We start from the raw sequence: 15,053 nt of genomic DNA on the forward strand, positions 1-15,053 counted from the left end.
GTCTAGGAACTAATTTTCAGCGGTAAGTGGCTACCCTCTCACACAAGATATTTCAGTTTCAGTTCAGGACACTAACTGGGAATGCACAAACTCTGCTGTGGTCTGTGTTCGTAACTAACTTTAAAAAGTGTTAAAGTGTCAGAGGCGCAAAAGACGTTCCAGTGGTGAAGAAAGCACTTCTTAAGCGATGGCTGTTTTCACAATTAATTTGCACCATGAGTTACTTGGTTTACTTGACGACTTGGTGAAATTATTTGCGCTCATAATCCATCATATGACGGAAGAATATTTGTACTAGGAGATTAGTGTCATCACATGTAGAGCTGATAGCGAGATTCCGATTCCTGGTCTGAGGAAAAAGTAACAATGATTTGGAATTTTCGACAGCATTGTGTAAACAGTCATTGGGAGAAATAATACGTGACACTGAGTATCCATATAACACTTTCCTGAAGAAGGATTTAATGAAGAGAAGTTAAGCATCTCAATTATATAATAACACATCAATTATGATAAGTTACAGATAATATCTTTTCATTTTAGATATATTTTTAACTCTGTAATTACAATCTAACAAAAAATGGTTCAAATGGCTCTGAGCACTATGGGACTCAACTGCTGAGGTTATTAGTCCCCTAGAACTTAGAACTAGTTAAACCTAACTAACCTAAGGACATCACAAACATCCATGCCCGAGGCATGATTCGAACCTGCGACCGTAGCGGTCTTGCGGTTCCAGACTGCAGCGCCTTTAACCGCACGGCCACTTCGGCCGGCTACAATCTAACAAGTTGTAGGAGGAGCCCAATAGGTGTTTTCTACTTTGTTCTGAGTAACTAGGGATTCTTAAGTCTCTACCTGAAGTCTACCAGAACCTATAATAATAAGCGTTATCATCAAATATAAAACTGACTCTATATAGGTGTCCATAGTCTATATAGAATTTTCAACTTTTAATATTGTCAGGGTGAATGGACATTTTACCTTTAATTCACTCTTGTTGTAAATCACACATTTCATTAGGGAGTAAATGTATTCGCCGCGCGGAATTAGCCGAGCTCTCTAAGGCGCTGCAGTCATGGACTGTGCGGCTGGTCCTGGCGGAGGTTCGAGTCCTCCCTCGGGCATGGGTGTGTGTTTGTCCTTAGGATAATTTAGGTTAAGTAGTGTGTAAGCTTAGGGACTCATGACCTTAGCAGTTAAGTCCCACAAGGTTTCACACACAGTAAATGTATTCCCATGCAAGTTTAATAACCCCTACACCATACAGAAACTGTCGGAAGATGCTCTTCATTAACTTAATACAATATGCTGATTGCATTCTTCTGTAGAATAAATGTTTTTCTTCTTGTTCCCAACCTTATCCTGCGAGCTCATGGAGTCAGTATGCTATTCTGGATTTGGCATTGTTAGTGGTAGAGGGTGGACAGATGCTCTTCCTGTCACTACTATTTTCCCCCTGCAATAGAATTTGTGCAGCCCATCTGTTTGAATCTAGTGTTAACCCATATGGAAGTGTAAGAACGTTGTTCTAAATGTTTGTGAGTCATGTAACTAAGGTGGGGGATACCAATTTGGTGCTCACCATGGCGAACATGGGAAACCACCTGCAAATCATGTTCAGGCAGGCTGCAACACCAGCCCTAGTTAATCCACTAGATGGATTCGATCCAGGCCTGCACATCTCCCCTAATCCCAGAAACAACATGCTAATGTGCACAGGTATCCAGGTGGGTCCTTCTGTAGAACAAATTCATTATATTTTATGTACATTGCTTCAAACGATTATGGTGTAGAATTGTTCTGAGTTAAAGTATGTTGGCAATCACTTATGCAGGTCAGTGCCACGAGAGATTTCTGAGTGCAAAGCAGACAGAATTAACATTTTTTCTTAAATAACACTTATCCTGTTTGTCGTGGGTCAACTGTTTTTGTTTTCTCTTTCAAAGAATAATAAGTAGCTGCCTTCTTGTCGCGATCGGTGTATTCCTTGGGCTGAACTTTCCACGAAGATGTGTGATTTTTGTATATTTCAACACATTCATCTATGAACTTTGTAAAGTACTATCAGTTGTTAGAATTCACTGTGTATGCAAAGATGAGAAACACTAATCTGATCGAAGAGCTGTCTTTAAAATGTTTGTGATGATCTCCTGTTCACATACTATGATTTGTCTGTTCATATGTGATTTGCACCCACAGATTTGAGGAGTTTTGCTGAAACCTCGATTTCTAACTTACATGTTTGCGCATGTCTCTTATTTGTATAGATCTCCTGATCACACTTTACAATCTATCTTCGCAGATGTTTAAAGGCTTTTTATGCTGACTAGCACCTCACCGTACGATCAGGGCAAGATGTATTCACACTGTCCATAATAAACAACTGTATTTTTTCTTCGTTAGAGCTGACTTTTTCACTTAAAATGTTATTTTATGAAAACTGGTTTATCTTATTTATGCACATAGTGGACGTCAGCGCTTTTCTGCTATTGTAAAACCTAAATAATTTTTAGTTTTCAGATATCTGACTGCGCTTGTGGAAACATTTGCAATTTGCCCCGAAAACAAAGCATGATGACAAAAATTGCGATTGCAAAGACGTAGAAGTACAAAATGAGATACTATAACATGAGTGAGCGCGGCTTAAATAGGTTGCCTTCCGATATTAGCAGACGGGGACACCGTCAAAACTTTCTTCCCGAGAAACGTTGACGTGACATAATGGGACGTAACAATCCGTTGACGACCTCTAGGAATGCCGTCGTTTGAGCTGCGTTGTGAAATATTTTGACATGACGTGACGTGACGTGCACGCGGGACGGACAACGTGAATTGGCCTAAATGTGCGTCGACATTTGCGCATATAGATCTTTGCGTGTGGAACAAACTTTTGTCGGAAGTGATTCAAGAGGTCAAGACCGTTTACAGATATTTTAAAATGTTTGCTGGTTGGTTGATTTCTGGGAAGGGACTAAACAGTATGGTCATCGGTCCCATCGGTTTAGGGAAGGATGGGGAAGGAAGTCGGCCGTGCCCTTTCAAAGGAACCATCCCGGCAATTGTCTGAAGACATTTATGGAAATCAAGGAAGACCTAAATCAGGATGGCCAGATGCGGGTTTGAACCGTCGTCCTCCCGAATGCGGGTCCAGACTTCTAACCACTGCGAACCTCGTTCGGTTTTTGAATGTTCTAAAATAATTATATTAAATAACATACCTGTAATCGTTGATGCGAAAATATTGGAAAATTGTATCATCAAATACCTTTCTAGTCAAATATATTGTCTCTGGTGTCGTCGACTGAAGATATTTGACTTTATACTATATCTGTGCAAAGCTTTACTTCGCAGTTGGCAACACGTGTATGAGAACCGGAAGTTTTCTGTGGGGATAAGGCCTTTCGGCTGGAGGCTTAAGGTAAGACTGTAAGCTTTGACTATGTGTTATATGTATCGTATTTAATCATTTTTGTTGACGGTATTTTGCTTTACCTAGGTAATCATGTTTAGTGTACATTTTTTGAACATTTCATATGTATCTCTACAAACGTGGTGACAAACTACGTGTGAGTGTGAAATACATGCGCCGTGAGCATGTTACATTAAGCATGTTACGTAGACAGCCACAAAATCATGCTTTCCCGTTATTTTTAATTCTTCATCGTGTAATTGGCGATTTTCCATAGCTAAAGAGAATCCTGGCAGTAGAAATTTCTTTTATGGTCCAATTAAGTTTTTTAGCTATAAGGTAACTATTTTGCAGTACAAGGGAGACCATGAAGCTGAACAAGTTGGTGTCGTCGTCGCGTAGGAAGAATCGTAAGAGGCACTTTACAGCACCATCGCATATCAGAAGACGTTTGATGTCTGCGCCCTTATCGAAAGAGCTTCGACAAAAGTACAATGTTCGTACGATGCCAATTCGTAAAGACGATGAAGTACAGGTAATGTTTAACTCATTGCTTTTAAAACTATGTAAGACTGTAATGATTTGTTGCTTGCTATAAGCTCGCAAGCGACCTTATTGAAATTAAGTTGCAGGAGGAAGTGTTAACCAGTTTGTGTTGCATATTCTAACAATACGTTTGGATTTCTTACGGTTAATGGTTTCTGTGAACACAATATTTTGCTAGCATTAATTGTGACATATAGTTAAGGTTGTTTATAAGCTTTGATTATCTTCATTAATAATTCCAACCTTATGAGAAAGTATCACACGACCTGTCTTTATGTAGCTGTGGTAGTTTGTGAGCTCTAAATGGGGGGCATTAACTTTCTCACTACTTCTGTTTTGTAAGTTGCAGCCACAATGTTGCACATTAGTATTTCTTGTTGTGCCTAGTAGGCTGTGCAATTTCTACATATCCAGAGTAACGAAAATACGCAAATGAATTTTAATGGTAAAGTAGAAATCTTGCTGCTGATTTACAAGTTGTACACAAACCATTGGAAATTTGTGTACAGATTCTTTTTTTTGGGGGGGGGGCAGTGATTTACATTGGGATTGCATGTAAATTGTAATAATTTCTAATACATTGGTGTTGGAGGTCTTCATAAAATTGGCAGAGTATTACATTTTGGGACAGCATGCAAGATAAGGGTACAACCAGTTGTCGTGCAAAATACCATGTGATTTTACTCCTGATAACTTGTTGGAAGAGGACATATGCATTGAACATTCTGTTAAGGCCCAATTTCTTGGGACAACATTTTATAAAAGTACACACCCTAACTTTTGTTGTATAAGGGTTAGTGTGTGCCATTTGTCCTCGAAATGTTTGGCACAGATCAGTCGTGCAGCTTATTACTGTGCTAGTGGATGCCCTCTTAAAATCTTCTGACTGTATTGTAGCTCTGAGGTCTAGGTTAGGTTGTAAGGTAATTGGAGTACAAGCCAATAAGTGGAGTTATGTGAACATTGTATTACATGGATCAGTTGTGTAGTCTATTTGTGCTATGTTTAACTCACTTTTCGTAATAAAAATCTGCAGTGTCAATGCTAAAAGCTGTTACAGTATGACCAAGTCCTCTGGCGAGTAGTCTGATTTGATATTATGTATACTGTGCATTAAACAATGAAAAATTAAAGGGTGAGGTCCACTGTGTAACTTTCACTGTGCAGTCTGAGAACTTGAGCTGGAGCTGTGCATGTTTACTTGGAAGTTACTGATTAGTTGGAGTCAGGAATTTGGAATAAAATAATTTGTTCTTAAGACGTATTTTAATTTTATTTGATGTCATTTGGCTTAGTTGAATTTCTTGTAAGTTACCTGTGAATGGCAGATTGTAGTGTTCTATCGAAGTAAATGTTCCATAGGATTTATTTGGTGAAGCTGTTTATAACATAGTTAATTTTCATTAACCCTTCCACTACCATTGGGTTGTAGGATCGAAGGTAAACTTAAAACCATTGTAAGGAAAGGTAAATATATAGGCTGTAGGTTCACTATAGGAAGAGTGTTAACACAAAGAACTTCAAAATATCCTTTTTCAAAATTAATACATCACAGCTGTGTACAAACAAATGTTTTAAATTGTTATATCAAAAGTAAAATGTTTGGTAACATTCACTGTAGCTATGGCCAGTCAATTCCGTATTTTTGGCCACTGTATTGTAACTGGGGCTGTAAGCAATTACAGAATCAACTTTCTAGGTAGTAATTTGTTCTTTGTCCGCCCCTCGTGGTCTCGCGGTAGCGTTCTCGCTTCCCGAGCACGGGGTCCCGGGTTTGATTCCCGGCGGGGTCACGGATTTTTCCTGCCTCGAGATGACTGGGTGGTGTTATCATCATCATTATCATTCATCCCCATTACGGTCAGAGGAAGGCAACGGCAAACCACCTCCATTAGGACTTTGCCTAGTAAGGCGGTGCGGGTCTTCCGCATCGTTCCCCTACGCTCCGTAAAAAAGCATGGGACTTCATTTCATTTTCCGATTTGTTCTTTATACAAGCCATATGAAAACACATGCTTAAAGTAGATAAGTTACAGCAATTTAGGGGAACTGCAAGACAAGCAACTGAAAGTATTTAATGATTGGCCTAGAAACATTCTAAAGTTTCCATTTAGGTGCCAGAAAAAGGTTTCATCCATATTAAAATTTTAGGGTCGTCGTGACATCCTTTTTAAGGATATGTACTTACTGAACCAATTTATTTTTTCCCTTGTAATAGCAGTCCCATGAACATTCAGCATTTTCTGTGACAGAACTCTTAAAGCCATAAAATTCTTTCAAAATTGTTTGCTATGCAGCCTTTGAACTTCACAGATCTGACTTTTCAACGAGATCCTGCTTACAAGTCTCCTAATATAGCATCGAATGCAATAAGTACTTGCCCTCGGCGGCTGAAGTTCCCCAAATGGGGGACTCCTGGCCCACAATGCTGTAAACTCATTTCATTTTCTGCATAAACATTTTTTTAGTAAGTACAAACCCCATGTTAAATAGGTAAAATATGAAAATACAATTATGCATTGCTTAAAGGAAAAACTGACAATTATGCATTGCTTAAAGGAAAAACTCTGAATTTCAACTTCAACGTAGACCTTTTCACGATATTGACTCCAAACAAGAAGGAACAGAGAAATTGAATAACATATTTCATGTTTATAATAAGCTATTGTAAGGTAGGTTGGTATTCAAAAGGATCTTAAAAATTGGCATCAAAAGTGGTGTAATGGCTGGAACTGGAACATTGACCCTACATCTCTCGTGGCATGTTATAAAAATAGTAGAATTTGCTGCATGTCATTGCTGTGTACTGTATCAAATTGTTTTTTGTAGAACTGTTTCACCCTGTTTTAATGTCCGGAGTTTGTGGTAGTGGCTAGCATTTGTGGCCCTGGATTATGGGATCCTGGGATCGATTCCCAGCTGGGTTGGGGATTTTGTCTGCCTGTGAACTGGGTGTTTGTCATCATTTCATCATAATTTGTGACTGGCTAAATTGGACTGTGTAAAAATACGGACTTTGTACAGGTGTTCATGCAGTTTAGTGCCTCACAAACCAAACTTCACCACCCTGTTTCAACAAGGATAATTTGGGTGTAGGGTTTTACTCAGATTTCCAAGTATTGATAGAGCTTCAGTTGGGAATGATCTACCAAAGTGTCAAATATTAGTAATCATAAATATGATCAAAGTGCTTCCTTGAAAACATAAGTGAATATATGGGTTGCTAATTTCATTATCTTTGGGCATATACAGTTTCAGTTGGCTCATTTCTGAAAGAGAGGCAAAGCAAGCAGAGCCCCCACGTAGAACTACAGAAGTGAGAGCTGTTGAGGAACAAGCCATTCCTACCCCTTTGCATTGGTGACACCACAAACTGCACTTTGTGCTACTGCAAGTGCAGAAGTTGCACTAGGAAGTAAACAATGGCTTAAACATTTTTAAACAAAACTGAAGTTGTCATTTGTATTTACATCAACAAAGATCCCAACTGCAGATGTATGTACACATCTCAATTTTCTTTGAGTAACAATCATTTGTAGTCATGCAAATGCTTTTGGTTGAGACATTCATTTAGTTGCAGTGAGTCGTGACTACCTGAAAGCTGTTTATATTGACCAACAGATGGCCGTGCCTAGTCACAACTGGCGAATACTATTAGGTTCCTGCTAGGTTCTTAAAGATAATGGTACATCTCAATTATATGAAAATGTAATGTGTAATTATATTCCGTGAAACAGATTTTTGGAAGAAATCTGTATATGAATGCTAAGTTTGGAAAACACAAGGATCTCACTATCCTCCAATACCTATACTACTTTCAAAATGGAAGAGATTCCTTCTTTCTTACAGGGGTTAGGTAACAAGTTCAAAAGATATGTCGGCAAAAGTGTTGTCATTGTGGAATTTCGCTGAGAGTTTGAAGAGATTCAGTAACTAGTTTAAAGGTTTCTCGCAATGCCCTAACCTCAGCAACCATAACTTCCCACAAGCTGCCTTCCATGCCTTGATGACTTTATTCTTGGTCGACATCTCGTTGTATACTATACCCGGGCCGGTGAAACGTGTCACTTGACAGCTCGCGTTTGGTTGGCTACACTGCGATTGTGAGGTTGCAATAGCTGCAACCGCACGGGCTCACAACTTCGAAGTACGATTTGTAAATGTAAGCTACAATCGGTGTTCATACGTAAGTGCGACAAAGTACATTTTTCTAACAATGGAGAGAACAATGTTGGAGACTGTTTGATGGTATATGAAATCGGCAATTAAAAATACCTGACGTTAATGACAATATGTATGAAAAGTCTTTCCAAATTGCTTCAGTAAAGCTGCATGTAAAATGTTGTGTAATAATGTAAATACGCTATCCACACTCATAGAAAGAAATAAAGCAAAACATGCATAGTCTGTCTGATTGCAGTGAGAAAAATAATTCTGTATACACGTACACTCACCAATTTACAATGTCAGTGGCGCAACTCCATCCAGTTCTTCACTATCATCGGAATCGGTGCCAAAACTGTTGTCTTAATCATCACTAAGAGAAATCAAACTGTTTTCATTTATAATACCATCTACAGTCTGTGCTTCTCTTGTCAGTTTAGCAACATGGTCTACTTTTTCCTCCATGAGGTAGTGTCTACAGTAGCAAGACCTTCAGGCACCAGGCTTTTTCACTTCTGTTGTAGTAAAAATCTTGTTGCTTCTAATGTACGCCTTCACTTCACTCCAAACCAATTCAATTGGATTAAAATAGCAGTGATAAGGTGGTAGCCTTGTGACCCTGTTCGCTGGCAATCTCATCTACAACGTATTTGTGTCACAGGCTTATTTTGTTTCACGAGAGTATAACAGCAGCTTTGTCGTGCTCATGTCTGCAGCAATGTCTCTTGCCTGCAACCACTGCACCATAGTTTCTTTACTGTCACTAGTGGTCGGAGTTTTATCTAAAATGACTGAATGGTACGGTGCATTGTCAATCACGAAAACTGTCGGAACACTAAACTGTAGCAACAAATTTTTAAACCACTGTAGAAACTGTGGGTGGTCCATATCTTCATGATATTCACTGTTTTTTATTGAAAAACTAGAAGTCCTTCAGGCACAAAGCCGTTTGAAGATCCTGCATGGGCCACAGTTAATCTTGATCCTCTTCCTGTTGGCCGATGACCACTGCTTTTGGGAGTATCATCTGTCCAGCATTTCTCAACTGATTCTCCTGAGTTGGTGCAGGTTTTGTCTAACTGTATTACTGAGTGTATGCAATTTCCTACAATTTTGTGCAAGAAAATAGTAAGAGCTGCAACAACATTAGCTTTTTCTAGTAATAGCTTTCGTCCATCTAACTTTTTAAAAATGGAAGCCAGTCCTTTTTAATATCATCTTAAGTGATGTTCCCCCGGAGAAAAGTTCACTTCCTTTTAAAGAAATTAGCAACTTCGCTATTGTGGGGTATTCTTTCCTTTTATAATATCCGTATATGTCGAAGAATTGCATCGGATTGGAAAGAATCAATTGGAGAGTCTGGGCATACACACTCTGGCTACAGACAAATTGTAACGATAAACAAGATTGGGAAGGAGGTAGTGCCAAATACCACACTTTAATCCAGAGGCCTGCCAGTGCGGTGTCAAAATTTTGAGACATGCAGATAATGTTTTCCAGTAGTGTACTCAGGTGAGGTCCAAAGTGTTTAAACTGATACTACAGTGACTGTGGTGTTACAAATACAAATTGCTTCCCATTCATTAATATACTTGCTGTTAATAGCACTAGCCATACCTTGGTAAACTTGACATCTTGTAGCCATTCCGTAGCAACCTACATAGACATCTATACTCTGGAAGCTGAGAGATCCCATTATACCAGTTATTATGGTTCCTTAATGTTCCATTCATGTATTATGGACTGTGGGAAGAATGTGTGTGTGTGTGTGTGTGTGTGTGTGTGTGTGTGTGTGTGTGTGTGTGTGTGTGTGTGTGTGTGTGTGTAAGATTAGTACCAGAGAATACCCTATTTACTCGAATTTAAGCCGCACCCGAAATTTGAGGCTCGAAATTCAAGGGGAGAGAAAAGTTATAGGTCGAATGAATGACGATACAGCTACAGCAGTTTGGGTAGTCGTAAGCTTAGCAGTTAAGTGTTACCAGGTAGCCATTGCTATGTGTCAGGTGCTCCATCCGTATTTATACGGGTACCCTTCCTTTTCCACGTGCTTCGTATGGTTTGAATTGATTGCTTATTTTTCTTTGATCTGATAAGTGCCGTTCTCTTTGTTATAGGTGTTTACGTCACTCTAAGCTGAAAATAGATTACTGTACTGTCACACATTGTTCGTCGCATTCTGATAGTGCGTGTTCACGGCCTGTTGCCGCTCGCAGCATGGCTTGCATTTGTGCGCGCTACCGCTACTTCCAGTAAAAAAAAGAGGAATCATCTCAATAGCGAAACAATGGCAAGAAACTGCTATTTGTTGTTACTTACACTGCTGCTTTCTTCGATAATGATCAACAAGAATCAGATAAGACTGCGTATGATAGATGATGTTCTGAATGAGAGTTTAGCAAAAATTTTTCTCCATTTGAAAATCTTTGCAGGCGCCTTTTTAGTACATTACATTCAGCACAGAAATTAGTCACCTTAGATTTAAAAATCTAGTCAGTTGCTGTGCTTCATTTGTGACTATCACTATTCTGCATAAGAATAATATGAATATAAACATGACATATGTATATTCTTCTGTGTTTGCTGTTGTCTCACTCTAGTTTCGTAGTTTATTAGGCAGACAGGATTTAAATGAGATAGCAGCAAACATGAAACAATACATGGTAAAATGTTTATATTTGTATTATTCTTATGGTGATGAGAATACTGCATGTGATTAACAATTTATAAAAGTTCCTAATTACTGACGCAGAGGTTTTGGCGCCAATATTTATCTTTGTGCCTACAAAGCATGCCTGTGTAGCGCTACATATATTTGATGGCAGAAGTAAGTTGTGGCGGCACCCACCAACATTTTTCAGAACTTCCGCTTGCTTTGCACTCGATTCTAAGCCGCAGGCGGTTTTTTGGATTACAAAAACCGGAAAAGAAGTGCAGTTTAGATTCGGGTAAATACGGTAACAATTTAGTTTTACCAAAATGAGACAATCTTGTCAAATTTGTCAGAATAGGTGTGTTATCAAAATATGCTTGATGGATGTGACACAGTACCTGAACCTCAAGACTACAGTGAGAGAGCATAGGTTTCAACTAGTACCATAGGTGACTAAACAGCAAGAAGTGTGAAATATGCATTTGAGTAATGTAAAGGTGTCAATGATAATGCACCTGCACATTTGCAGTAGACTGTTTGGAATGGTTGATATGTCATGATCTGTTTACTCTAATGAGCCTAATATTGGCTGCTGGAAAACCAAAGGTCTATCAGCTGAAGCCTTTGGACTTTTACAGATTCAAGACTAGGGAGTGAATTGGCTGATGTACTGAAAGTTCATCAGACTGCGTCCCACCACATTCCTTGGTGGAAAATGACTGTGGGAAACCTTTTTCCACATTGTTGTTCTGACTGCATTAATTGAAAGTTATTCTTTTACTCAAATTAGTAAGAAAGGATTAATGCACATCAAAAAGAATAGTTTTAAATAACATGTAGCAAGAGTTACTTTGCTGCTATTGATGCTCCACAAAATAAACATCCTGTAGCAATGCTGATATAAGGCAAGTTAATTTCAACTTGAAACTGCAGAACCAACTTCCTGAACTTTGACATCTAAAAAGTGATATGAAAACTGTTTTGATGTATACTGTGTAGAATTTTGGGCCCAGACTAATTAAATATGGCACACACGTAATTAAATTGCAACTTGACCAAAGTATGATCACCATATAAATCATTTGAAGAACCACAAGAGCCGTTTGAAAACAGATGACCTCTGATTGAACAATAGTACTGAGAGACCATGATGTGTATTATTGGAAACATGTGGTGGTGCTATAGTAAAAAAGTGGGGTGGGGGCTGATGAAAACACATCACATTGTGAATGATTTAAACATAGTTGTGCTTATATATAAAGTGGCTCAGCATGTCCTTGTTTATCATCATGTTATCTGCTATATTAGCAGGTCCTTTACCTCTCCATTTTCTGCGATCCATTGCTTCCTTCTTAAGGCTGCTGTATTTTGTACCGTCCATCATGTCATCCAGTATCTGGAATCTCTTCCTTCCTTGCTTCCTTTTCCCTTCTACATAACCTTCATAAACTGTTTTTATCAATCAGTCATTCTTTCTTAATATATGTCCAATCCAATTTCTTTTTCTTCTCTTTATTACATCTAGTAACTGTCTCTCCTCTCCCACTCTTCTCAATACCTCTTCATTTCTTACTCTGTCCATCCAACTTATTCTTTCCATCTTCCGCCATGTCCAGATCTCAAAAGCCTCCAGCCTTTGTCTTTTTTCCTCATAGTCCATGTTTCAGCGCCATGTAGAACACTCCATTCAAGACATTTTATGAGTCTCTTTCTGAGTTCTCTGTCCAGACTGCTGCAGAAGATTCTCCTTTTCTTATAAAACTCCTTTTTTGCCATTACTATCCTTGTTTTAATTTCTGTGCTGCACTTCCAGTCGGTGTCTATCCAGCTTCCAAGGTACTTAAAATTTTGCACCTGTTCTAGTGTTTCTCCATTCAGCACAATTTTTATTTCCTTATTTCCTCCTATTGCCAATACTTTTGTTTTATTTGTGTTAATTTTCATTCCATATTTTTTTCTGTTAGTTGCAATGGTGTCCACCAAATCCTGTAATTCTTTTTCCCCTGTGGCTAGAAGGACTATGTCATCAGCAAATCTCAAACACCCTACTCTTCTTCCTCCAATTTCTACTCCTTTGTCATCTAATGAGCATTGGTCAATCATATTTTCCAAGTACAGGTTGAAAAGAGTAGGTGATAAACAGCATCCTTGTCTTACTCCTTTCCCTAGTCTGATCCAGTTTGTACTTTCTCCTCTCACTTTAACTGAAACTTTTTGATTAAGGTATAATGAGTTTATAAGTCTTCTGGTTTTCCAGTCCACTCTCTTTTCCCTCATAAGTCACCAGCTTGTCCCAAACCACATTGTCAAATGCCTTTTCTAAATCGATGAAGCACATATATAGGTCTCTTCCTTTTTCAATAAACCTTTCTCCCAAGATTCGTAGGAGCCCTATTGCATCTCTGGTGTCTGTATTCCGTCTAAAGCCAAACTGCTCCTCGCCGAGATTCTCCTCTATTACTTTTTCAAGTCTCTTATTAATTATTCTTAACATCACTTTGGCTGCATGTGAAATGAGGCTGATTGTCCTGTGCTCGCTGCATTTCTTGGTTCCTTGTTTTTTCGGTAATAGAATCATTACTGTTGTCAAAGTCCTCGGGCCATTCACCACTGTCATATATTTTATTACATAACCTCAATATTTCTCTTATTCCATTGTGGTTCAAGCATTTTAGTATTTCTCCCGGTATTGTATCTGTACCTGATGCTTTGCCATTTTTCATTGATGCTGACTCAAATGTCCTTACTCCCAGGTGCAATAACATTATGGTTTGACTAATAAAGAAGATGGTGAGTGGCAGGTAAGCACACATTTTTCAAAGTAGCTCTCTTTATCACTTGCGAATATCAATGGTGACTGCTGAATTAATTTGTCTCCTTGAAATTCTTTTGTTGACTAATGTTTATATATACAAAAGTCTTTTTTTCTGTTAAGGTCTCTCTAAGGTTTGATATCTAATCAGTATAATGTTGGTTTGTATGGGTGTTGGACTAAGTGAAATCTAAAGCTTAATTCAAATACCTGTTAAGAAGGCTGTGTTGAAAGAATCATTTCTTTACTATCATGCTTACAGATATTGAATGTACGCAGTCCTCACATTGTTGATTGTACTTATCATGTATTTAAATGTGTGTGTTGCTCGGTAGATACCATAATTACTGTAAAGACAAATTTTAATACCTTTTCCTTTTTTTAGGTAGTGAGAGGCCATTACAAAGGACAACAGGTGGGAAAAGTTGTCCAAGTTTATAGGAAAAAGTTTGTAATTTATATTGAAAGGATTCAGAGAGAGAAGGCTAATGGTGCCAGTGTCTATGTAGGAATCCATCCATCAAAGGTTAGTGTGGCTGTGTTTACATAAGATTGATGTAGTGAGCAATTATTGTCATTGTATTTCAATGGAATTAGCAATTTAGTTGCATTCTGTTAACTGTTTCGTTACTTACTGTATTCACTTTCATTGATTTTTGTACTTTGCTGAATGATGATCTAAACCATTCTCAGATGAAGCAAAATATGGCCAGTAAGATGTTTGGTTGCTCTTAGGGTACTCCTAAAAGTAGCTGATGCTTCTGACCAGTTTGCTTCCTGGCGAAAATTAAGGCTCTGACCAAATCTTTCAGTGTTAAAAAAAATGTTCCATAGCTGAGTAGTGTCTAAAATGATTTTTTCCTCCTCCAGACAGTAATTGTGAAACTAAAGATGGATAAGGACCGAAAGAAGATAATAGACAGGAGATCGAAGGGCAGATTGGCTGCTCTTGGGAAAGAGAAGGGAAAGTATACTGAAGAAAGTGCTGCAGCAACTGCAATGGAAACATCTTGAAGAGAACTGTAATTGTGACTGTTAATAATAAAAATTTCCAAAGAACATGTGGAGTTAATTTCTTTAAATTTGTCTATTCATTAATTTTTTGGCCATTCTGATAGATTTTAGTGACCTTATAAATTTTATAGTGATGTCCATGTTTACATTTTTCTGCCTTTGATTTGGTGTGGGGTCACATTCAGTAATATGAAATAGTGATCTGATGAAGGAAATTTTACGATTAACATTAATGTTGAAGAGGTGTCATTGACAGTTTTCCACATTTATTGTTGCATACAGTACAGTAATAAAGATAAATCACTAAATCATATTTCAGTATTGTGGTTAACTCATTTATTCTTTATGTTACAAAGTACTTTAATTAAAAGTATCCCTAAACATCTATTTTATGTTGGTACGTGTTCAAACTATGTAGTTACCAATTTTTGTTTAGCTTATTGAATGGAAAC

At 38.1% G+C, this 15,053-nt stretch overlaps 1 protein-coding gene across 2 annotated transcripts; it reads left to right on the plus strand.

The window, feature by feature from the left end:
• Positions 1 to 3,313: 3,313 nt before the first annotated feature.
• On the plus strand, positions 3,314 to 14,646 carry LOC126248373 (60S ribosomal protein L26). 2 transcript variants are annotated; one of them, XM_049949306.1, is made up of 4 exons: positions 3,314 to 3,421; positions 3,767 to 3,947; positions 13,973 to 14,113; positions 14,458 to 14,646. In XM_049949306.1, the coding sequence occupies exons 2-4, from the start codon at positions 3,780 to 3,782 to the stop codon at positions 14,599 to 14,601; spliced, it is 453 nt and encodes a 150-aa protein (XP_049805263.1). In that variant the 5' UTR covers positions 3,314 to 3,421; positions 3,767 to 3,779; the 3' UTR covers positions 14,602 to 14,646. The 2 variants fall into 2 exon arrangements, with proteins under 2 accessions (XP_049805263.1, XP_049805273.1); XM_049949316.1 differs by lacking the exon at positions 3,314 to 3,421 and adding an exon at positions 3,475 to 3,499.
• Positions 14,647 to 15,053: the final 407 nt, after the last annotated feature.

This window comes from Schistocerca nitens, chromosome 1 (genome assembly GCF_023898315.1).
Source record: "Schistocerca nitens isolate TAMUIC-IGC-003100 chromosome 1, iqSchNite1.1, whole genome shotgun sequence".
NCBI lineage: Eukaryota > Metazoa > Arthropoda > Insecta > Orthoptera > Acrididae > Schistocerca > Schistocerca nitens.

Coding starts and splice junctions, on each gene's coding strand:
- LOC126248373 (XM_049949306.1), top strand. CDS start 3,780: ATGAAGCTGAACAAGTTGGTGTCGTCGTCGCGTAGGAAGAATCGTAAG. Junction 3,948..13,972: donor GTAAAGACGATGAAGTACAG/GTAATGTTTAAC, acceptor TCCTTTTTTTAG/GTAGTGAGAGGCCATTACAA. Junction 14,114..14,457: donor TAGGAATCCATCCATCAAAG/GTTAGTGTGGCT, acceptor TTCCTCCTCCAG/ACAGTAATTGTGAAACTAAA.